We start from the raw sequence: 23,055 nt of genomic DNA on the forward strand, positions 1-23,055 counted from the left end.
ATTAACTACATCGAATAATTTGAATATGAAGTTCTAATGTTACTTGCAAATTGCATTTAATTCTTCCTGTCTCTTACTCTATTTTATATTCAGTTAAATAGAATTTAAGTATTATTATGGTTGGCTATCCTAAGTTTTGTTTCATCCTTTCCCCACTTCATCAGAAGATTTTAGATTTTAGATGACCCTTGGTACATCAAAACCTTCAACTACAATTATGATATTTTAAAAAATGATGTATTTATCAGTCCACAAATAGGCTTTCTAAAAGTGTTCTTTATGATAGGAAGAGGAACTCAAAAGCTTGTGAACTTAAACTCATGACCTGAAAAACACATAATCTTGTTCTTCTTTTCACTCAAAGTCCAAACTAGAGAGAGACTACACAACACAAGACTTTCGGACCTATGGACTAAATCACTCACCTTTCAGAGGGCATTGACTGTTTGATCCTACAGCAAGGATACCTTTAAAAAAAAAAAGTCGGAGTTCCCGTCGTGGTGCAGTGGTTAACGAATCCGACTAGGAACCATGATGTTGCGGGTTCGGTCCCTGCCCTTGCTCAGTGGGTTAATGATCCGGCGTTGCCGTGAGCTGTGGTGTAGGTCGCAGACGCGGCTCGGATCCCGCGTTGCTGTGGCTCTGGCGTAGGCCGGTGGCTACAGCTCCGATTCGACCCCTAGCCTGGGAACCTCCATATGCCGCGGGAGCAGCCCAAGAAACAGCAAAAAGACAAAAAAAAAAAAAAAAAAAAAAAGTCTCCCTTAATAATGGATGCTGTAATAAATAACTGCAAAGTCACAAGTAACTATATCATCTAGAAAACTGTGACTCCTTCAAGCACTGAGGGATCTTGGTACAGAATAGACAGGATTGAGAACTATGTCTAGATACTCATATTGTAGCAGAACAAAGAGAGGGAAAAAAATGTATACATGTAAGAGTAACTTGATCTCCATGCTGTACAGCGGAAAAAAGAAAAAAAAAAAAAGAATAGACAGGATACCCAATGAACTTTGAAGCTGGAGCACATCAGAGCCTCTGTAAAAGAAAAAAAGCACATTTCCTTGTTATTCTGTTATTTAGGTCTTGGGATCAATGGCTTTCAAAATGCTGCCGCTCAGTACAGGCAATAAGATTCCTTCTGTTTTTAAAATGCTGTGGGGAATAGTGATTTCATTCTCAGTCTAGGGACTGGATCCACTCACAAAGTGGTGCTTTCCTCCCCCCCCCCCCCGCCCCGCTGTTGGTCCCCTAATCAAGAAAAACGGACTTTCAGAGCAATAGTCTTTTGACTTTTGTCCTAATTTTTCCATTTTCTGAAAGAGCAGAAATGGGACCTTTGCTGTTTATAGCATTTCTACTATCTATTCAGAGTGGATTGAGCTTACAGTGTTGAAAATGTGTGCCACATACTAAAGTACCTGTTATAAATCATGAAATAAGTCCATATGGGGCATTGTATTTGCTAAGGGCTAAGACAGTACATTGAATACCCTGTCTTGCAGAGTTTGGCTAAGAGAAACATTGTGTTATCTCAATGGTCCAGGAACATAGGAATTTAAGAATTGCCAAATTATATCAGAAATGCCCATTATTAGATACACACTTTCACAAGCCACAAAGGTGGAATTACAGAAGTCCTTTCTTCCCTCTCTCTCTCCCTTCCTGCCTTTCCTCCTTCCTTCCTTCTTCCAAAAAACCATGATCAAGTGTCTGTAGGGTGTCAAGGACATTCGAGGTTAGCCTAGGGTCTGAAGGCATCCTTGTTTCTTTCACGCACTATAGGTTTGTCCTTTTGCAAAACCTTCCTTGAATATATTCATTCCTTTAACCTGATACTAAATGATGTTGAAACATTTTCATTCATTTTGAAAAATAAAGCTTAACCTGCTGTTGTTTATATATTTGAAATTATAATCCCATAGGAATTAATAACAGGATGCAGAAAGTCTAAAATATCCCCATATTACACAACCGAATGGGTTTCTTTTTAAAGACATATTAACAGCCTGAAAATATGTGTGGGGTTTGTCTTTTGTTCCCTGCTCTCACTACTAAGTTAATAAGCTGAATCTAATGGATTCTCTTTGCTTTACCAAAGTTTATCCTATATGTTGATGTCTCAGTCAAAGATTATTTTCAGAGAAGGGATATTGTAACTTTATATTTCTCCTCTGTTGATTTTTATCTTTGAATAAATCTATAAAAACCATCGATCACTCCCTTTCTGGGTTTTTTAGCTCCTTCTAGTTTCAACCAAGACCGATTTAAAGTGGTTGGAGGTGGTTGCCTCACAGCCGTGGCTTTTGGAGGCTCTCCTCCACCTCCCTCCACGTTGGTAACACATCACTTCCCTGAGTCACACCCGGTGGAAAGTCCAGCATCTTCCTGACCCCTCCCTCCCTCACTCCTGACATGTATCCTTTCACTCAGCACATAGTGACTGAAACCCACACACACTCTCTTGGGAAGCGGGTTAAAGAAACAAACACAGAGTATATGCCCTTATGGAGTTATCACCTGGTCCCAAATCCCTAATCTCTGTTAACTTTATCTCCTCCATATCTTTCAAGTCCCCTTCCTTTTTTACCCAGGCGTGTATCATCTCTTGCCTAACATAGGAGAGATCCATCCTGCCCAGGCTTGTGCTTATACAAGCTGTGTGGAGAAGGGGTTACAGGAGAGTCAGGCTGGAGCTGTAGAGAGTCAGCTGTGGGAGGCTCCTATAAGAATGTAGAGAAATGATAGACTTGGACCAAGGTAGCAGCAGTAGAGGAAGTGAACAAGGGGTATGATTCTGAACATATTGTGAAGGTATTGTTGGCTGGATTTGCCAGTGCATGAGGTGCACGTACAGATGCAAGATGGAAAATGCTAAAATATGGGCACTGTGTACTGCGGATTCGCCAGGGGCATGGGGTCCCCGCCTGGCACCCTCACTCCTTCTGTGTAAAGATCCCATGACTTCCCTTTGCAACTCAGGCTCAAGGACGAAGAGAAGCTACAAGATATTCACCTTTTTTTCTGCATGTTTTCAACTCCAACCTTCTTCAGCTTTCATTTTCATTCTGTGAATGAGCTTGTCTAAGCAGTTTCACAAGTTTAATGTTGTTGTTTTGATAACTCACTGCTAATATTTAATTTGGAGGCATTTTGTGTAATTTATCTTTAATCATAATAAATGCATACAGTCATAAACAATGATTTGATTTATATTAAATATTTACCTGGGTTTTATCACAGAATATTGGATTTGCTCACCACTTTATCCTCAGTACTTAAAATGGGCTGGGTGTTCAAGAAATTTATGTTGAATGAGTGGACCATGACATTATCTTGAATGCAAATCTAAATTTTCTCCTAAGTAAGGCAATAATTAAGGATATATATAAAGAAGTGTATAATAACCATTGAGAGTTGACTTCGAGGAGAACTAATTTAAAGCAGTTTTTCCCTGATCACTAAAAAAATATTGAGGTCATAAAATTGACAGAGATTTTGCTGATTTGCATTGTTAAAACAGTGCTTTAATGGTCATTGCCTTTTCATTCATTTTTTTCATTCTTGGAGAACTAATGTGTAGAATTGGAAACATTTTGAATTGAGGGAAATGGGGCCATTTAAGCCTGATGGATCGCAGTGGGAGAAAACATTATAGCTATAACATCATAATCCAGTCCATGTATGGCAAAGTTAATTAAAATCTGTTTTGACAGTCATTGGTATAATTCATAGTCCATCACAATAGCCCTTTGTTTTCTTTGAGCTTAGGTTCTGAATGTGACGCCTAATGATGGCTTTGCTAAAGTGCATTATGGCTTTATCCTGAAGGCACAGAACAAGATCGCGGAGAGCATCCCCTACCTAAAGGTACCTCCCTCCCCTCCTCTCTTGTCCTCTTCCCACCCCTTTCAGTCCTTTGCACACCCTTGACTATGTATCATAGATTGATTGGCTTGTACTGCTGAATCTTTTCATCACCAAAATGTACGCCCCCTGACTGCAACATTCTTAGGCAGAGTAGACCTTCAGCATAATCAAGAGTGTCAGATGGAGAAGAACCAACTATGTAAACAAAGATTCTTTGGAAAAGATTGTATGAAGTTCCTAAAACTGCAGTTATGTGTTGATAAAGTATTTTACAATGTGAACAGTGCATTACTCTTCCTTTTATACTTTCATTATACATTGATACTGTGTTACACAGGGCTCATGGCAACCTATACAAAGTGAGGTAACACATGCAGACTGAATAGGTCAAATCCCCAAAAGCCTGATAGCTTGAAAGACTCAGAGTAAAGTATGCGGTCATTTTTTTCTCACCTCTCTAATTGAATCCTTGTCCATTCACCAGAATCACATTTGGTCTAGCTCAGGGCTGCCCCACAGAACTTTCTGCCCCAATGGAAATGTTCTTCACTGGTATTCTTTAATGTGGTAGCCACAGGATACACATGACTATTGAGCATCTAGAATATGGCCAGTGTGACTGAGGAACTGAATTTTTAATTTAATTTTTTTCTTTTTCGGCCACATGCATGGAAGTTCCCAGGCCAGGGATCAAATCCAAGCTGCAGCCACAACTGTGTCACAGCATAGAAATGCCAGGTCCTTAACCCACTGTGCCATAGCAGGAACTCCTATTTTAATTTTAAGTAATGTTAATTGAAATAGTAACACTCCCTGATAGCTGCCATATCAACCAGGTAGCTGATTGAATACCAGTGACCTTTAAGTAACAGCTTTGTGATCTCTTTCACATGACTTGATCAGAGATCCCAAATAGCAGCCCACTGATTGCAAATAGCTTGCCTGGTCTATTTGGCCAACATAATTCCTTTAAAAACAATTTTAATTGCTTGTGCTAGTTGAGAATCTGAACAGTTTATGTAATTATGCAGGTTTCTGGTCTCTGGAAAGGTCACATCTGGCCCTCCCACATCCCAGCACAGGACTAAGTGGTGGTATCCCCTGGAGGTGGCCATGCACCTACCCCCCCAGGGTGCTTGGCTGTCACTGGGCCTCTGCAACCTTCCCATTTCCTACCATGGTTCTGTGGGCACGTGGGTTTCTCTGATTTAAAGAGTTCCCCTTAGATTTCCTTTGACCTAATAAGGGCCTACCTAATAGTACCTTCCTGGCTCAGAGGTGGGGAAGCAAGGGTAGGGTTGATTAGTTAATGAGCGTGGATGCTTATTTGCCCATCTGTCAGTCAAGAGTCTGGATCACCACTCTCCTCTCCTGAGTGATGCTTCTGGTCCTTGCTGATATTTTCCAACAGCATGAAAATAAAATTTCTTCTGAGTGAAAGATAATGGACTTCTTGTGAAGAGGCCTCAAAGATGAAGATTTTTAGACATTTAAATAGGCTTTATCTTTGAATTTTCTAAATTCATTCTCTCGTTTTGATATTTTCTCTTTTGTTTTTATGCAAATTTAAATTTCAGTTCTTTTGTGGGCAATGGGGATAGAAATCAGCTAAGCATTTTAGGAGTTGTTTAATAAAATTATATTTTCATAGATTCCAACTGGCTTTAATCCTATTGTGTGTTCTGTAAAAGATTTCATCGAAAAGTGAGAACACATTTGTTTTTTGAGTGGAAATAAAAATATTACTTGCAGTTGGGTCTCTATCATTTCAAATGTCTATGAGCAACTAAACATTTTGGTTCAGGGATGAAAAAGCCTCTAGATGACATATGGTCAGATTTGGAGAGCAAAATTAATGTGATAGAAACCCAGCCAAAGAAATTCTTTGGGATATTGAAATCCGATTGCTCCCACAGAGGCAATTCACAAAGCATCTTACTAATTTTATGGGCTATTATTCCAGTGTTAATTGATGATGAATGTATTGTTAAATTTAATTTTACCACCTCCTTTTGGTTTTGCATTGTCAATGTTGACCAGTAACCTAAGTGCCAAACTTTAATATTGAGATGAGTTTTCTGGTTCATTTTCATATGGTATTTGAAGATTAAGTAAATCAGTGGATTAAATCTGGTATTTAATTCTTTCATAAATACTAACACTGTCCTTTCTACAGGAGGGGATAGAGTCTGGGCATCCTGGCACTGATGATGGGCGATTTTATTTCCACCTGGGGGATGCCATGCAAAGAGTTGGAAACAAAGAGGTAAAGCGTTCGTGGACTTTTTGTTCTTTTTAACAGAAAATGGGGGGGGGGGGTGTTATTTGTCTGAGAAAGTTACAATTGAAAAAAATATTTTCAGCATAAATTTTTGAAGGTGGTGTTTTAAACAACCCAATAATTCCTACTAAATCCTGTAAAGGACTTTTGGGCTTTGACTTTTATAATTCCTTTCAAGAAAGTATCTGAATTATCATAAAAGCAGCCTCTACATCACTGTGTGTTTGTGTATGTCTGTGTGCCTGTGTGTATACCTGTGTGTGTGTCCATAGAGAAGATATTGCCTTGAAAAAATATTTTTAAAATTGTGAAACAAAGAGATGTCTTGAAATTGTTTAAATATTCTAAAACTTTTTACAGTTTACCAAGATTTTTACTTTATTTTGGAATTTTAAAAGTAGTTCTATTTATTTATTTAGTTAGTTAGTTAGTTTTTTTGCCTTTTCTGGGGCTGCACCTGCAGCACCTTCAGGCTAGGGGTTGAATTGGAGATGTAGCCACCGGCCTGGCCTGTGCCAGAGCCACAGCAATGCAGGATCTGAGCTGTGTCTGTGACCTACACCACAGCTCACGGCAACGCCAGATCGTTAACCCACTGAGCAAGGGGAGAGATCGAACCCGCAACCTCATGGTTCCTGGTCGGATTTGTTAACCACTGAGCCATGATGGGAACTCCAAAGTGGTTCTTTTTAGAATGAAGGGTTTATTCAAATGACTCCTAAGCATACTGAACCCAGTGATTAATTGGGTCATTTGCTTTCTGAAACGTTTAATACCAAGTTTAAGATGAACACCTGTAGCTATGGTATTGACCTGTACTGACACAGAAAATGGAATGGCTGAAACGAATCAGATGTTTTCTTTGTGATTCTTCCTTTTTTCTGAGTGCAGTGTCAGCTTTTTTAGACATAACACTGGATCATTAATCCTGACGTCATACAATGTAAATTCCTCAGCTTTCATCATCCGTGTGGTTCACACAGCATTGCCGGATCTGTCCTACACCATCGCAAGGCTCTGGGCTGGGCTCTCCTTAGAGTAAGGGATCAAAGACTGAAGTGAGATCTTGAATCTTCGTGACCATGCATTCTATATAGATAATAAATTTTGGTTGCTAAAATTAATAAGAACCTGGGATCATTTGGACAGTTGAGAGGGTTTATTGGAGCAAGGGGTTTTGTGATGGGGAATTGTCAGCTAAAGACATGAACCAATTTGGGTAACAGAAATTTGGATAATTGACACTGTTTTCTTTATACATTGCTATCTATCTGTACCTTTCCCCTTCTGACCTGCCAGTCAATCAACTGGAACTGAATGAGAAAGGAGAGGTGAAGAGAAAGAAGGGAGAAGAAATGCTGATTCGTAGTGACTTTTGTGTTCATTCTTTTAGATGTAAATGCCTAGTACCTCCTTTGAATGAAAGAGATAAGAAAGATTTTGCCACAGTATCTAACACTGGATACATGCTCATTTCTGATTGCTAGAAATGTAATTGTCACTAATTAATTTACCTTTGAACATCTCAGGGTCCAGGGCAAAGACAGATAAAAGAAGTCTATGATTTATTTTCACGTCTTAGATGAAAACAGCCCAGACTTCAAGGGCAAAGAATTCACTACCAAAGACGTGTTAAGGGCTTGGGATTTGAACCTATGGGACAGTTCTATCAGCTAATTACCATTCATATGCAAAGAACAGCACAGTTTTTGAATAGAAAAAGTTCACAAAGATTCATCCTTACAGGAGGAGCAAGCCTATAGAAGCCCCACATTAGTCTGAGTCTGAATTGACTCTGTGCTGAGTTTGCAGACAAGAAGCCACCATCCTTCATGCCCTGAAGCACGAAGCTCTGCTTCAGGCAGCCCGGGCGGTGAAGACCCACAGCCCCTAACGGGACCATTTCCCATGGTCAGGAAATGGGAGGAAGATCAGTCAGGGTACTTTGGGGCCAGCTCAAGCCTGGGCGGTTCCCAGTATTTCTGTATCTCCCAAATCTACTTCCTAGCCCTGGGCTCTTGCTCAAAGCTCAGAATCCCATGTTTTCTGGTTGCCTAAGGTCCCCACATGATGACACAATAACCCCTTGCTTGTTTTCCTCCAAGCCATGCCCCTTCCTAGTTCCGGCTCTTGTGTGATGGTATGGCCCACTCCTGGCCTCAGACTTGAATATCAGCCTCATCTCTTCCCCCGCTGTGCCCAACCCCCTCCTCACCCCAAGCTGGTCAGGGTCTCTTTGTTACCGTCCACCTCCACGGTGGCTGTAAGAACCCGGTTGTCGTTTCCTGCTTTAGTCTCACTTTCTTCCAGGCACCTTGGGCTCAAGACACCCATGGTAGAAAATAAAAATAAAGTAGTATTTCCAAGCAATGGCTTTCAGGATCCTCCCAGGCCAGTGGCAGCCACCTGTTCTCATCACAGGTGTGTGTGTTCCATGTCCAAGCCCTGTGCTCTGGGCAGAACAGCAGGCCTCACACATGGCCTGGGCTTCCTGAGTTAGACTCTCGACACACTATTTTTATGCAGTGAGTGTGTGTGTGTGTGTGTGCGCGCGCATGTGTGTGAATGACAGCTGGCACTGGTTTGAAGTATAGTCGACCCTGACATAGACCACATATAACAAGGTGCCCAGGTGTGCCTTCTGTCTATTTCGGTATTCCTGAGGAGAGAGAGAAAAAGGAAATAGCAAAGAGGACATTTTCAGAGGAGTCTAACAACTTGATCACTGGTTTTCTAGCAACTTTTATTGTAAAAAAAAAAAAAAAAAATAGGTGTTCCCATTGTGGCTCAGCAGAAACAAATGTTAAAAAAAAAAAAAAAATAGGTGTTCCCATTGTGGCTCAGCAGAAATGAATCTGACTAGCATCCATGAGGACGTAGGTTCCATTCCTGGCCTCGCTCAGTGGGTTAAGGATCCTGCATTGCTGTGAGCTGTGGTATAGGTGGTATAGGTCACAGATGCAACCCAGATCCCACAGTCCTGTGGCTCTGGTGTAGGCCGGCAGCCACGGCTCTGATTTGACCCCTAGCCTGGGAATCTCCATATGCCATGGGTGTGACCCTAAAAAATAAATACATAAATAAATAAATAATAAAAAGGAACCTCACTGAATTCATTGGGTCCCCTATATCAATGAAGATATTTTTGTGGATGATTTTTCTAATTCCTAATATATCATTTCATAGTTCCATTTCTCTAAAAGTTAAATGGCAGGGCTATAAAAATCAGGGGTCCTGTATGATGCACTAGTACTGACTTTGAGTGTCAGAAAAGCTCTTGTAGACAGTTTAAACCCGTCACCGTAAACAAAGTCCCTCGCCCAGGTGTCCTGCATGGTGAGTGTTAAAGCCAGGATTGAAATCTACCTTCTGAACTAGAATTATAAAGTTTGCTGTAATATGTATATATTAATATAATAAGATAATATGAGGCTTTCCTATAATAATTTCTTTCTCACTGTTCTAACAATATGCCAAGTCCTTTTTTAAAATTCAAATATAGTTGATTTACAATGTTTCTCTAGTATCTGCTGTACAGCAAAGTGACCCAGTCACACACAGTTCCCTGTGCTGTACACAGATGCCCCATTGCCCATCCAAATGAATTGCTGATAGTTCCAAAATTAATGGACTATGAGTTTCCAAAAATTATCCATGGTAATTAATACTGTTTTTCACTTTAACACTGAAAAGCATAGGAAATTAAATCCTAAGTTTAAATTGGACAAAAATAACTAAAATAGTCAATTTCATTTCAAAAGTAAAGTGCTATATTTTTAAAATCAGACAACCACGAGCCATTTTTCTGGTTTTTAAAGAAACTGCTTTATGGTTACCACTGACATGTATTTCAAGGGAAATGCGCTAGAGTGATTAGCATATGTGTTCTTAATTTGAGAAATTACTGAGAAAGAGAATTAAATAAGTTTACTTGTGATAATGTATTTTTGATTTTTTTTTTTAAATGGTACAAAGATGGAAGGAGAATGGAATAATTTGCCAGGTATCCTGGGCGATGGTTCAATATATTTAGTGTTTTTTAAATCTCAGTTTCACCACTTGTAAAATGGACTTATCTGAGGTTATTGGGAAGATCAAATGAAATGACACATGCAGAAGCAAGTAGTCAGCTAGAAAGTGTTACTGAAAATGGGAGTGGTTCTGCTAGCACACTCGCTTTTCCTAACCAAGGAAATTTGGACCTGCGAATCTTAAAAGACTGTTTAAAGTGATTATTTCTTGCATCCAAAGGTAGTGAGATATTATGAAGATACTCTTCTTGACTATCTTCTTAATCTGCTTGATGTTTAATGTCTGTTTTCATTGCTCCAAATGCATATTTGAAATCACTCTTCGAAAATAATCATTGGAACATTCTTTAAAACCCTTTGTTGTGCACATTATCTGGCAGTACATTCTCTCAATCTTAAAGTTACTGAAATGTCCTAAGTCAACTTACATTTTGAATGATTTTTTTTTTCTAGTTATGGAATTCTAGGTTAGCAGGTCTGTTTGTGGCTAGGTGTGTTTCAACACTTCCTCTTTATATGCGTTGTTTCTGGTGAGAATTCTGCCGTCTTGTATATTTATCCCCTCTGTGTAATGTGTCTTCGTTTCCCCTTAACTGCTTTTGAGATTTTATTTCTATCACTAATTTTCAGCTTGCCTTGCTGAATTTCCGCTTGTTTATGATGTGCCTTGGTGTGGTATTCTTTGGATCTTTTGTTGCTTGGGTTTTAATGAGCTTCTTGGATATACAGGTTTAGTTTTTATTAAATGTGAGAAAATGTACAGATAATTGCCAAATATGGCTGTCATTGCCTTGAATACAGAATAAGTGAAACAATTCAATTTTTTTTTAAAGTATCCATTAGATGGGAATTAAAATAACAGACAGGATGCTATTCATCACACTCCTCGAATCGCCTTCCATTCTAAAGACAATGGGGCAAGCCCCATGCAGAAGACGTGTGGGGAGGGCCACCAGGAGAGCATATGGCTGGGGTGTCATTTGAAGGGGACATATGGAACAGACTGCAGGCAGCTGTCCCTGAAAAGGCTAGTCTTCTTGGAGGCAAGTCGTATCGTGTTACAGCTAGCCTCCAGCCACAAATGTTATCCCTTCTGGTAGGGAAAAAAATACGAGGAACAAAAATGCCCTTCTGAAAAATGGAATGCAGACTATCACTCTATTTACTGCCAGCTCGGAGTAGTATTTTCTTTCTGTCGGCTTCCTTAACGGAGGATGTACACGCTGTTACCCTGAGGTAGCCGTCTTCATGGGGACGGTTTATGCGAAAAGAACCTGCTCTCCATTCTGGCATTGCAGTTCACTCAGTGCAGATATCCATGAAGAAATTATGACAATCACAGTCTTTTCCTTTTAAAGGAGACATAGAAATAGAATTTAGAAATGAAAGCTAAATGATCGACTGGACCCTCGGGAAGAGACCAGAATGAATGCAGCCTGCGCCCTATATTCAGAGAGCTTGCAGCCTGGGAGTGAAGATAAAAGACCGACATTTATTTAAAATGATGGTTCCTAATCAGAAACCCAATCAAGTGACAGTATTTTTGCCAGTGTAACAGATTTAGACACCTGACAAGCAAGCACTTTCTTGAAATGTCGCAAAGTCCTATTTTTAGTGACTTTAATTGTTTTCTCTAAATCAAGGGAAAAAAACTTTATTTTTTTATATGTAATGATTTCTTTTTTTTTTTTCATCATAGCTGGTTTCCAGTCTTCTGTCAATTTTCTACTGTACAGCATGGTGACCCAGTTACACATACATGTATAGATTCTTTTTTTTCCTCACGTGATCATGCCTTTAATTGTAACATGAGTAAAAACACTTCGTTTGGAGTTCAGTCTTCCTGCTTTCCTCCAGGCGTATAAGTGGTACGAGCTTGGGCACCAGCGGGGCCACTTTGCATCCGTGTGGCAGCGCTCCCTGTACAACGTGCGAGGACTGAGAGCCCAGCCCTGGTGGACCCCCAAGGAGACGGGCTACACGGAACTTGTGAAGGTGAGCTTTGCCCCCCCCCGCACCCCCCTCCCCAGCCCTTGTCAGTTTCCTCCTCGAAATACTTTTAACAGTGAAAAGTATAGGAAATTAAATCCTAAATAAATTGAGAAAAATAACAAAAACAGCCAATTTCATCTCAAAAGTAAAAGGCTGTATTTTTAAAAGCAGACAACCATGAGCCATTTTTCTAGTTTTGAAATGTCAGGGAGGAGATAGATTTCCTTTCCAGGGCTTTTGCAAAAAATACCGCAGAAAGAATCTTTTCGTCTCGTCTCGCTAGCCAAGAGTTCGGGTCAGATGGGGGAGGAAGGAGTTTGTTGAAGAAGAGCCCTCAAATATTTTGGCTTCCGGACCCCTTTCCACTCTTAAGCTTATCGAGCACTCCAAGGAGTTGGAGGGGGCCAGCTGTGTGGGGTGTGGGAGTTATGTCTGGTCAATATGATTTTTAGAAATTAAAACTGAAAGAAAATGTACTCTTTTTATGATTTCTTTGAAAATAAAATAACGATTCCATGACATGTTAATAGAAATAACTTGAAAAATACATTTTCGAAACACAAAAGGCGAAATGAGAAGATGGGAATTGATTTATATTTTCACAAATCTCTTTGATGTCTGGCCTAATGGAAGACAGGAGGGTTCTGAGTTCCCGTTGTGCCTCAGCAGGTTAAGAACTCAACTAGTATCCATGAGGATGCAGCTTTGATCCCTGGCCTCACTCAGTGGGTTAAGGATCTGGAGCTACTGCAAGCTGTGGCGTAGATCACAGATGCAGCTCAGATCTGGTGTTGCTGTGGCCGTGGTATAAGCTGGCAGCTGCAGCTCCAAGTGGACCCCTTGCCCAGGAACTTCCATATGCTACAAGTGCAGCCCTAAAAAGGAAAAAAAAAAAAAAAAGACAGGAGGATTCTCACCACTACTTTACACACACCCCACCAGAGCAATGATCCAGCCTCTGGAACACTCCACTTGTGTGCCCATTGCAAGAGAGAGCATGTAAAAAGCAAATAACATCCTTGTGGTATTAAGAAAATGGTTTTGATCTTACACACCCCCTCATGGGCCAAGAGAACCCCCCAATGTCCCTGCCCGCACTCTAAGAACCACTGGTCCTCAGTATATTAAAAAAAAATTAGATACGCATATTTTTAGAAAATGTTGTGGTAGATATGTAGGTTAAGAAATGAAGTGATTCCAACAACTTACTGGCTTAAATATGTATATATTGCAAGCTTTTATAATGGTAGATTGAATCCAAACTGTAAGAATGTCTACTTTCTGATTTTGGCACACTTTTTTGATAAACTCCTTCTTCTTAGATACCTTAATAAAATGGAAATCTTGTTTACTATTCAAAATGTAAAAGACATCATTTATCGCATGCATTAGATGGTCTTCAGTGGTCTGGCCTGAGAATCTAACGGCCATATGTACATTGTTCATACAAGAAAAGACATCCTGATTTCAAACAACTGATTACACATAGTCAAAGTGTGTTTTTCAACACCACCGGGGAATTCTCCAGTTTTCAGGGGACACTGACTGGGTGCCCTACAAATTGAACTCCATTCTCATACTAGCTACCTGGAGATAGCATCAGATCCCAGAAGTTAAGGGCCCAATCCCAGAAGACTGCCCCCCATTTCAGATGCCAAAAGCAAGTTCAGATTGTCACATGAGCTTCTGACCAACTGTCTGTAAAATCAGAGGTTTCCCTATGACCGTCCCCTGGGGGTTAATTTTTCAGAGTAGTATGCAGAACTCAGAAGATTTACTCAGGTTTGCTAGTTTATTATAAAGGAGATTGTAAAGCATACAGAGAACAGCCAAATGAAGAGGTCAGAGGGTGAGGTCCAGAAGGGTCCCAAGTCCAGTGGCCTCTGTCCCTGAGGAACTGGGGTACACCACCCTCCTGGTGTGTGGACACACTCATCCACCCAGAAACTCATCAAATCTTGTGGTTCTAGAGTTTTTGTGGAGCTTAATCTGCAGCACCCTCCCCTGTAACCTGACCTCCCTCCCTTCCAGTGGTGGGTGGGGCTGAAAGTTCCAACCTTCTAATCATCTTATCTTTCTGGTGACCAGCCCCAACTTGAGGCGACCTGGGCCCCAGGCTAAGTGGTCACATTGGCATAAATTCACTTGTGCTCCAAAGGGGCTCCTTTGAATGACAAAGTCACTCCTGTTATTCAGGCAATTTTGTGCATTTTAGGAGGTTTGTGCCCCAAAGTGGAGACAAAGGCCAGATATCTTTCTTGTATTATCCCACACCACCCCTAGGTTTTGACCAACAGAGCCCTTCTGACAAAAGGATGCTAAGAGTTAACTGACGCTGCCACGGCTACTAGATCTCATTCAGTCATTAATAATGAGTTCAGTCCATCATCACATCTTAGGAAAGTATCCCCCAGGGCGAGTCCACTTGGGGTGGCCCGCCTCCAGGAGCTCTCTTAGTTCCAAAAGTAAGAGTGGTCCTAGCAGCAGATGGAGTCCCCCATTTAGACATCAGGTGTCACTGAGAAGACAGTGTCTCGCCCCCAGCCTCTTCGAGGTGTTCGTGTACTATTGGAGTCCCCGTGACATACCCCCCTTATTCATCCTCTTAACTTCAGCCACTGTTTCTCCTTTTCTTCATTTATACCCAAACTTTTCCACCTTTGGGAAGGACATGAGGTTTGGCTCTTGAGAGGGTCTGGGTTGTAGGCAACAGCGCTCGTCTTACCAAGTGTTCCCCTCAACCCACGCTCATTCGGACAGGGAGGGTCACCCTGGGCTCCTGGGCTGTTTTTACCACCAGGCACACTCTCATCTGAGAGAGGCGAGGAGGGAAAAGCAAGCGGGACAAAATATTGATAATTTTGGAATCTAGATGATGGATATACAGAATTCTTTATACTGTGCTCTTTACCTTCAGGTATATATTTTACATGTTTTGTAATATTTTGGTTAAAGACCATTGTGAGTAAAATGTGTCTATAAGACTTAGAAGACTTCATTGATCAATTCGGTCTACTTGAGGAGAAAACTTTCATTGCGTTTTCAGTATCCTTACATTAAATATCTTCCTTAACACTGTTTATTTCATATCTTATTGCAGAAGCACACTTTATAATGATCACAATCCAGTTGTAAAGTAGGATGTCATCAGTTAGCCTTTGAATATTTTATAGATCAAAAAACCATGGTGTGGGGACAGTGAATGCAGATCGATTTAAAGAGGTTCTATAGCCAAAGCAGAAATAGTACAGGAAAAACTTGTTCCTTGAATTATCTACTGCATTGAGCATTGTCAGTGATGGTTTTTCCTTTGTAAAATTCCATCCTATCTCAGATGGAATCACACTGAGTTCCTCTGATCCCCCTCTACTATCTAATCTTATTTTTTTCTTTGGTCTCTTTATGAGTTTATTTCCCTGCTGTAGCTTTCAGGATGCTTTCAAGTTCAAGTAACGTAGATGCGCCTGTCTTAAACAACAAAGAATTTGATTGACTCATGTTAAGGAAGCCTAGCAGCAGGGCAGACTTCAGGGTGGTGTAATCTGGGGAAGATTTTCTTGTCACTACTCTTGCTCCTTGGTCACTTTTGCCCCGTGCTGGCTTTTTGCATGATGGTTGCCCAGCAGCAAGTGGGAGAGATGGAAGGTGGGAATTTCATAACATTGTTGAACCCCCACATCAGCCCTAAGTGGACTTGTGGAAACCTAGCAGACCCTCTCCTGTTGGCCAAAACCATATATGTGGGTGCTCACAGTTACAAGGGAGCCTAAGAAACCAAGTAGCTGGCAATAGGCTGGAGCAGTAGGCTTTTAACAGGAGAAAGAGTGTCCCTCTCCATCGGGCAGGAACACAGTCTGACTGAACCAGTTTCCATCACATCTCTACTCTGAATGAAGTACTAGCAAGAGGCTGTGAGATTTTCCCTAAAGCAACAGATCAACCACTAGAGCCAGGGAAGGGTCAGATTCTGCTAAATCGAATGGATTATCTGGGGGGAGAGGGAACACTCGAACTAAATCAGGGATCTCTTAGGAAAGAGGAAGGATCACAGTGAATGTTGGAAAGTGACCTACAGTGGCCAGTGCCCTCGCTGACTCAGATCGAAACACTGTTCTCTGCTTTGGGGTCTCCCTTTTTTTTCTCTTCTTCTTCTTCTTCTTTTTTCTTTTTAGGGCTGCACCTGCAGCATATAGAAGTTCCCAGGCTATGGGTTGAATCAGAGCTGTAGCTGCCAGCCTACACCACAGCCACAGCAACACGGGATCAAAGCTGCATACAAAATACCTTCTACATCCTTTTTAAGCCCTTAGCACACTGTATTCTAAGAGCCCATGAGGCGTTCCCATTGTAGCTCAGCGGGTTTCAAGCCTGACTAGTATCCACGAGGACGTGGGTTTGATCCCTGGCCTCGCTCAGTGGGTTAAGGATCTGGCATGGCCATGAGTTGTGGTGTGAGTTGCAGATGCAGCTCTTATTCAACCCCTAGCTGGGAACTTCCATATGCCACAGGTGTGGCGCTAAAAAGATCAGAAAATACAAAGTAAAATAAAATAAGAGCCTATGAGACTGTAAGAGGGACCATGTCCATCTTACTCAGGACCAGCACAGTATCTGATACATGATAGACACTCAAAAATCAGGCTTGTTGTATGAGGGTTTGTTGTTGTTGTTGTTGTTGCTTTTTAGGGCTGCACCTACGGTATATGGAGGTTCCCAGGCTAGGGCTCAAATCAGAGCTATAGATGCAGAGCCACAGCAACGTGGGATCCGAGTCGTGTCAGCAACCTACACCACAGCTCGCGGCAACGCCAGATCCTTTAACCCACTGAGCTATGAGTTTTTATAAACATTCTTTTCTCTAATGGTTTCATAGATGTGTTGGAAATTTCAGAAATGTAAAAATCTTATCACTTGGCATTTCCTATATGTAATAGTTGGTACAAGTGGCATTCTTCTTTGCTGAGAGTGAGGAAAACTCTCTCTTACTTCTTCTGCACTGCAACAGGATGGCTTGGAGAAGAGAAAAATGCTCTCTCCCTGCTGTTTTAGGAACAAGAGTGTTCTAGCCTGGAAATTGCTGCTGCATAAAAAGGAAGGTTATTTAGACCGTTCAGAGTTCCTGTTGAAACTTCAGCTGATTAACTGCTTATAAAATATTGGGGTAGGCCTTTGGAATGGCAGAAAGAATATCTCTGTGAATTTACCCCTCCATAAAAGCAATGAAAACATGGAGAAAAATTGTCTAAATCAACTTTGGAACTCTTTACATTAACCAAAGACTTATAGCAGTCTGTGGAGTGTTTGGTCAAGAAAACCTGCTAAACATCAGTAAGAACAGCAGGATTTGTGGGATGGTAACTTGACTTACTCCCAGCCATTCCTCCCCAGCTCCAGGGTAGCCTTGAAAACTGGCAGTCTCACAACACTGCCTATGAAGACCACAGCCTTTCAGGCCTTGGTGGGAGCCCATGAAGTTTGGAGCACTTGAAAAAGTTTCGCCCCCAAGGCAGTATCACTCTTTGACCTATTTCGTGCTGCTCAAAAAACCCTGTCATCAGGACATTATTGTTATTTGAACTCAGTCATAAGCAAAACTTCATCCCAGGCTGTTAGACAAGACAATCTTGTGGTTGTTTTTAAAATATCACAGCTGCCCAAGGCAGCGGTACCAATTAGGGCTAACAAGAACCTGGCCAAAAAAAAAAAAAAAAAAAAAGGCTTAAAAAAGAAGATCTGTCCAGGCAGGACTTTGAAAAGCTCCAACATATTCCTGGGGATGTGGAAAGCCAATGCACGTGCGTGCAGCGTGGCGAGCGTGTCCAGGAAGTACCTGAGAGGACACAGTCTTCCACCTTTGTCTGACCTTGAGACATTGCACAAGCAAGAACTGAAGGCTCGAGCAGAGTTGTAAACTGCCTGAGCATCACAGGCATACCCCCAAACTTTCCCCCACCTCAGCAAAGGGAGGAAGAGTTATTGGTTAAAGGTCAAATTTCTGACCTTTCATTAGTTGACCATTAAACTCACCAAGAAGAAGCTCTAGTGGTCATCCAGTACCCCAGAGTAATAGAAACTTCACAGAATTATTCCAAGAAAGTCACCAAACAAGCAGTAACAACAAAAATCATCAACAAATGCTGGAGTAGGGTGTGCATCTACTTTCTAGAGTTGCCACATTATGTTATCTGAAATGTCCATTTTCAACAAAAATGACATGACATAGAAATAAACAGAAAAATATATACGTTATTAGAAAAAAATGCAGTCAGTAAAAACTGTTTATGAGGGTTCTAGATGCTGAACTTACTAGACAAAGACTTTATTTATTTATTTTTTTTTTTATTTTCCCACTGTACAGCAAGGGGGTCAGGTTATCCTTACATGTATACATCACAATTACAGTTTTTCCCCCACCCTTTCTTCTGTTGCAACATGAGTATCTAGACATAGTTCTCAATGCTATTCAGCAGGATCTCCTTGTAAATCTATTCTAAGTTGTGTCTGATAAGCCCAAGCTCCCGATCCCTCCCACTCCCTCCCCCTCCCATCAGGCAACCACAAGTCTCTCCTCCAAGTCCATGATTTTCTTTTCTGAGGAGATGTTCATTTGTGCTGGATATTAGATTCCAGTTATAAGTGATATCATATGGTATTTAGACAAAGACTTTAAATCAGCTATTATAAAACATGTTCAAATACCTGTAGGAAGCCATGTTTAAAGAATAATGGAAATGATGATGATGGTGTGTCACCAAATAGGGAATATTAATAAAGAGATAGAAATAATAGAAAAAATCAAGTGGAAAATTTGGAGTCATAAAGGACAACACCACACAGATTCAATAACAGATTTGTGCAGTAGAGGAACTAATCAGCAGATTTGAAGCTGGGTCCATTGAAAACCAAATCCTCTTCACAAACTCTTCCAAAAAGTGAAAGAGGAGGAAAATTTTTCTGACTTGCTGTATGAGGCCAGTCTAATCCTGATACTCAAACCTAACAAAGACATCACAGGAAAAGAAAACTGTAAGCCAGTATTCTTTATGAATACAGACACAAAAATCCTCAGAAAATTAGCATACCAAATCCAGCAACATATAAAAGGAATTATGTGCCATGCCCAAGTGGGTTTTTTCTCCAGAATGAAATGAAATCAATAACCATGACAAACCATTTATAGAATAGAGAATTAAAATTACATAATCATTTCATTAGAAATGATCAGAAATTCATTAGAAATGAATGGAAAAGGCATTTGACAAAATCCAATGCCCTTTCTTGATAAAAATCAATACGTAAAAAACTAGGAATAGAAGGGAACTTTCCCAGTCTGTAAAGGGACAGCTATGAAAAACCTATATCTAACATTCTACTTAACATTAAGAGACTGAAAGGAAGAAGAAAAGTTATCTGTATTTACATAAGGCAAGTGCTGGGGGGGGTACATCTTCAGCATATAAATTTGGGGATCATAATTCAACCCTGAAAATATACTTAAGAAAAAATTTTTCAAAGAAGTGCAGACTTGGCGTGTACCTCTCCATCAGGCAGGGAACACAATGTGATACACCTTTTTTTTGGTCTTTTTATTTTATTTTATTTTATCATTTTTTTTTTAGGACCGCACCCACAGCATATGGAGGTTCCCAGGCTAGGGGTCGAATCAGAGCCGTAGCTGCCAGGCTACACCACAGCCACAGCAGCTCTGGATCCGAGTCGCATCTGCCACCTACACCACAACTCCCGGCAACACCGGGATCCTCAACTTAATCCTTAGGCGAGGCCAGGGATCAAACCTGCGTCCTCGTGGATACCAGTCAGATTCGTTTCTGCTAAGCCATTACAGGGACTCCAACAAAATGTGATATATCTACACAATGGCAATCAAAGAGGACCCAGCTCTGAGATCCATGGTACAACATGAATGAACCACCTTGCACAATTATATCCCTATGAACTGTGTGTGGACAGGCAAAGCAGGAGGGAGAAGAAGTAGGTTGGTGTGGCCCAGGATCGAGGGGAGGGGCTGAGGGTGAGTGACTGCTCATGTGTAAGGAGCTACTTTTTGGTGTGATGAAAACATTCTAAAATTAGTTAGTGTTGATGGTTTCATAACTCTGTGAATATCCTAAAAGCCACTGAATTGTAAAAAGTTAATTGAGCAAATTTTTATGGCATGTGAGTTGTCTCAATAAATCTGTTAAAAAATGGGAAGCTGTGATATATATAGTGTAGTTCAAGTATGTTAGAAAATAAACAGGTTTCTGGGGGTTGATGAAGAACTCCTGACTTAACTGTCAGTGAGGCCGTGCAGGTTAGACCATCCACTCCATAGCCATAGTCTGTTTTTGTTTGTTTGTTTTGCTGGTTTTGTTTTTATCGACGTATAACTAATTTACCATATTATGTTAGCTTCAGGGGTACAGCATAGTGATTCAGTTTTTGTACAGTTTGTACACAGGAGTTCCCACTGTAGTGCAGTGAGTTAAGGATCTGATGTTGCATAGGTCACAGCTGCAGCTTGGATTCAATCGCTGGCCTGAGAACTTCCATCTGCTGAGAGTACAGCCATTAGAAAAAAAAAAAAAAGTTATCAATAATTCCCTGTGTGGCACAGTATACCCTTTCTGCTTATCTATTGTATAAATAGTGGTTTGTATCTTTTAATCCATATGCTTTATGGCTCCTCCTCCTTCTGTCTGCCCCACAGGTAACCACTAGTTTGTTTTCTGTATCATCAAGTCTGTTTCCGTTTTGTGATATTCAAGCATTTTTTAAATTTTTTAGATTCCACATGCAAGTGATAACAGAGTGTTTGTTTTTTCTCTGTCTGACTTATTTCACTATGCATAATACTCTCTAGGTCCACCCACGTTGCTGCAAATGACAGAATTTCGTTCTTTCTTATGGCTGAGTAATACTCCATTCTGTACATATATATAACACCTCTAGATCCATTTGTCTGTGGATAGCAATGCAGTGAAATAGTTTAGAGCATCTGCTCCACAGCTACATTGCCTGGTTTCCATTTTTTGGCCCCATTCCTTACTAGCCATGTGATATTGAGCAAGATTTCTTCTTGCTTCTATTTCATTAGCTGCCAAGCGCCTAGGACGTGTTCCATGTTTATTTAATAAGTAGGAAGTACTCAATAAACATTATTGTTATGATGTATCATTTTAATGTATTATCTTGTTTTCATAGGAAAGTACTTTCTAGTTTCTAAAAAATAAGTTGGAAAGCCAATTTTGAAATTTTATGTATTATTGAAATAAGAGCATAACAGCTGTCATGTATTAAATGTCTCCTATTCGTGGAGTTACCACCATGGTGCAGTGGTTAATGAATCCGACTAAGAACTATGAGGTTGCAGGTTCAATCCCTGGCCTTGCTCAGTGGGTTAAGGATCCGGCGTTGCCCTAAGCTATAGTGTGGGTCACAGACGTGGCCCGGATCCCGAGTTGCCGTGGCTCTGGTGTAGGCTGGTGGCCACAGCTCTGATTAGACCCCTAGCCTGGGAACCTCTATATGCCTCGGGAACGGCTCAAGAAAAGGCAAAAAGACAAAAAAAATAAAAAATAAAAATAAATAAATGTCTTCTATTTGTAATCAATTTGCTAAATGCTTTTGTACATAATACTTCTAATCTTTAAACAACTCTTTAAGATAGGTATGGTTTTATGCACTTATATTTGAGTAAATAAAGATTAGAGGAAATCAGAAATTTGCTCAAGGTCCCATGTTCATGGATCAGGGCTGGGACTGGAACTGGGGTCTCCTTGTCCTCCAGCCCATGCCCTACGCACTCCAAGTGAGGTCTGCCCTTATGGCTCATGTTATTCTCCTTTTTGCCAATTAAGTCTTTATCTCAACATTCTATTTCTCTGGGCTTCTTCCCTTCAGCCCTGCCTGCTTTAAGCTCTGCTTCATCTAGGAAGAAAAGCAAGTCCTGGGCTTTAATCACAAGGCCCCCAGCAGCATAGACTCTCAAGTGGATGACAGCTTGGGTTTCAAAATCAGTGCTTTGTGATTGTGAAGTTAGTTCTACTTTGCTATCTACTTTTATTTATTTATTTATTTATTTATTTATTTATTTATTTGCGGGGCAGGGTTGCTCCCGTGGCATATGAATATTCCGAGGCTAGGGGGTCTAATTGGAGCTGTAGCCGATGGCCTACACCACAGAGCCAGATCCAGGCCACATCTGAAACCTATACCACAGCTCACGGCAATGCCAGATCCTTATCCCACTGAGCGAGGCCAGGGATCGAACCTGAGGCCTCATGGTTCCTAGTTGGACTCGTTTCCACTGCACCATGACGAGAACTCCTACTATCTACTTTTATTAGCAGAAATGTTAATATTGTTTATGTCAAGACTTTCAAAAAAAAGTAATTTCAAGGTGACCCCTTGCCAGTAATGATGGTGACAAGAGAGAATTTGCTATGTGAGGAGACCTGGGGCCCAGGACCACTTAATTGACACCCACTTGCATATCAAGATGTTTTTCTGTTTTCAAATTACAGATTTGACTATTGTGAATCACAGACAGTCACCCAGGCATGAATATTCTAAGGTGGGACCCTTCTAGATGGGGGAGCTGCCATGTTTGACCAAACTCCTTTTAGAATAATTACCCAGATTCTGGCCTTTGAGTAACGATTAACTAACATGGATAGCACATTTTCATTTAAATTAGCCTCATCGTATGTTCCAGGGAGCTGTGGAGTGCAGTTTTCTTGAAGCACAGGACAATGTTCAGTAAAATAAATGTATCATCTGTGTTTTCTTTTTGGTTGAACTGCCATTGTTCTCCCCTTATTGTGTAGCTTGGAATTTGGCAAATTTCTGTACACTGGGGGTGTTAAGAGTCTGTAC

At 40.8% G+C, this 23,055-nt stretch overlaps 1 protein-coding gene across 18 annotated transcripts in view; it reads left to right on the top strand.

Moving 5' to 3' along the window:
- Positions 1 to 23,055, top strand: part of ASPH (aspartate beta-hydroxylase) — a 203,362-nt gene that overhangs the window by 149,497 nt on the left and 30,810 nt on the right. For all 18 annotated transcript variants that reach the window (XM_021089316.2, XM_021089323.2, XM_021089329.2 and 15 more), the window contains 3 exons: positions 3,775 to 3,873; positions 6,050 to 6,139; positions 12,043 to 12,180. In XM_021089316.2, coding sequence (XP_020944975.2) covers positions 3,775 to 3,873; positions 6,050 to 6,139; positions 12,043 to 12,180 — 327 coding nt within the window. The remainder of the gene's footprint in view (positions 1 to 3,774; positions 3,874 to 6,049; positions 6,140 to 12,042; positions 12,181 to 23,055) is intronic.

This window comes from Sus scrofa, chromosome 4, assembly GCF_054392235.1.
Source record: "Sus scrofa isolate SSC_HxYL_T2T_F1_AM1 chromosome 4, Sscrofa_HxYL_maternal_Yorkshire_Landrace_v2.0, whole genome shotgun sequence".
NCBI classification, from domain to species: domain Eukaryota; kingdom Metazoa; phylum Chordata; class Mammalia; order Artiodactyla; family Suidae; genus Sus; species Sus scrofa.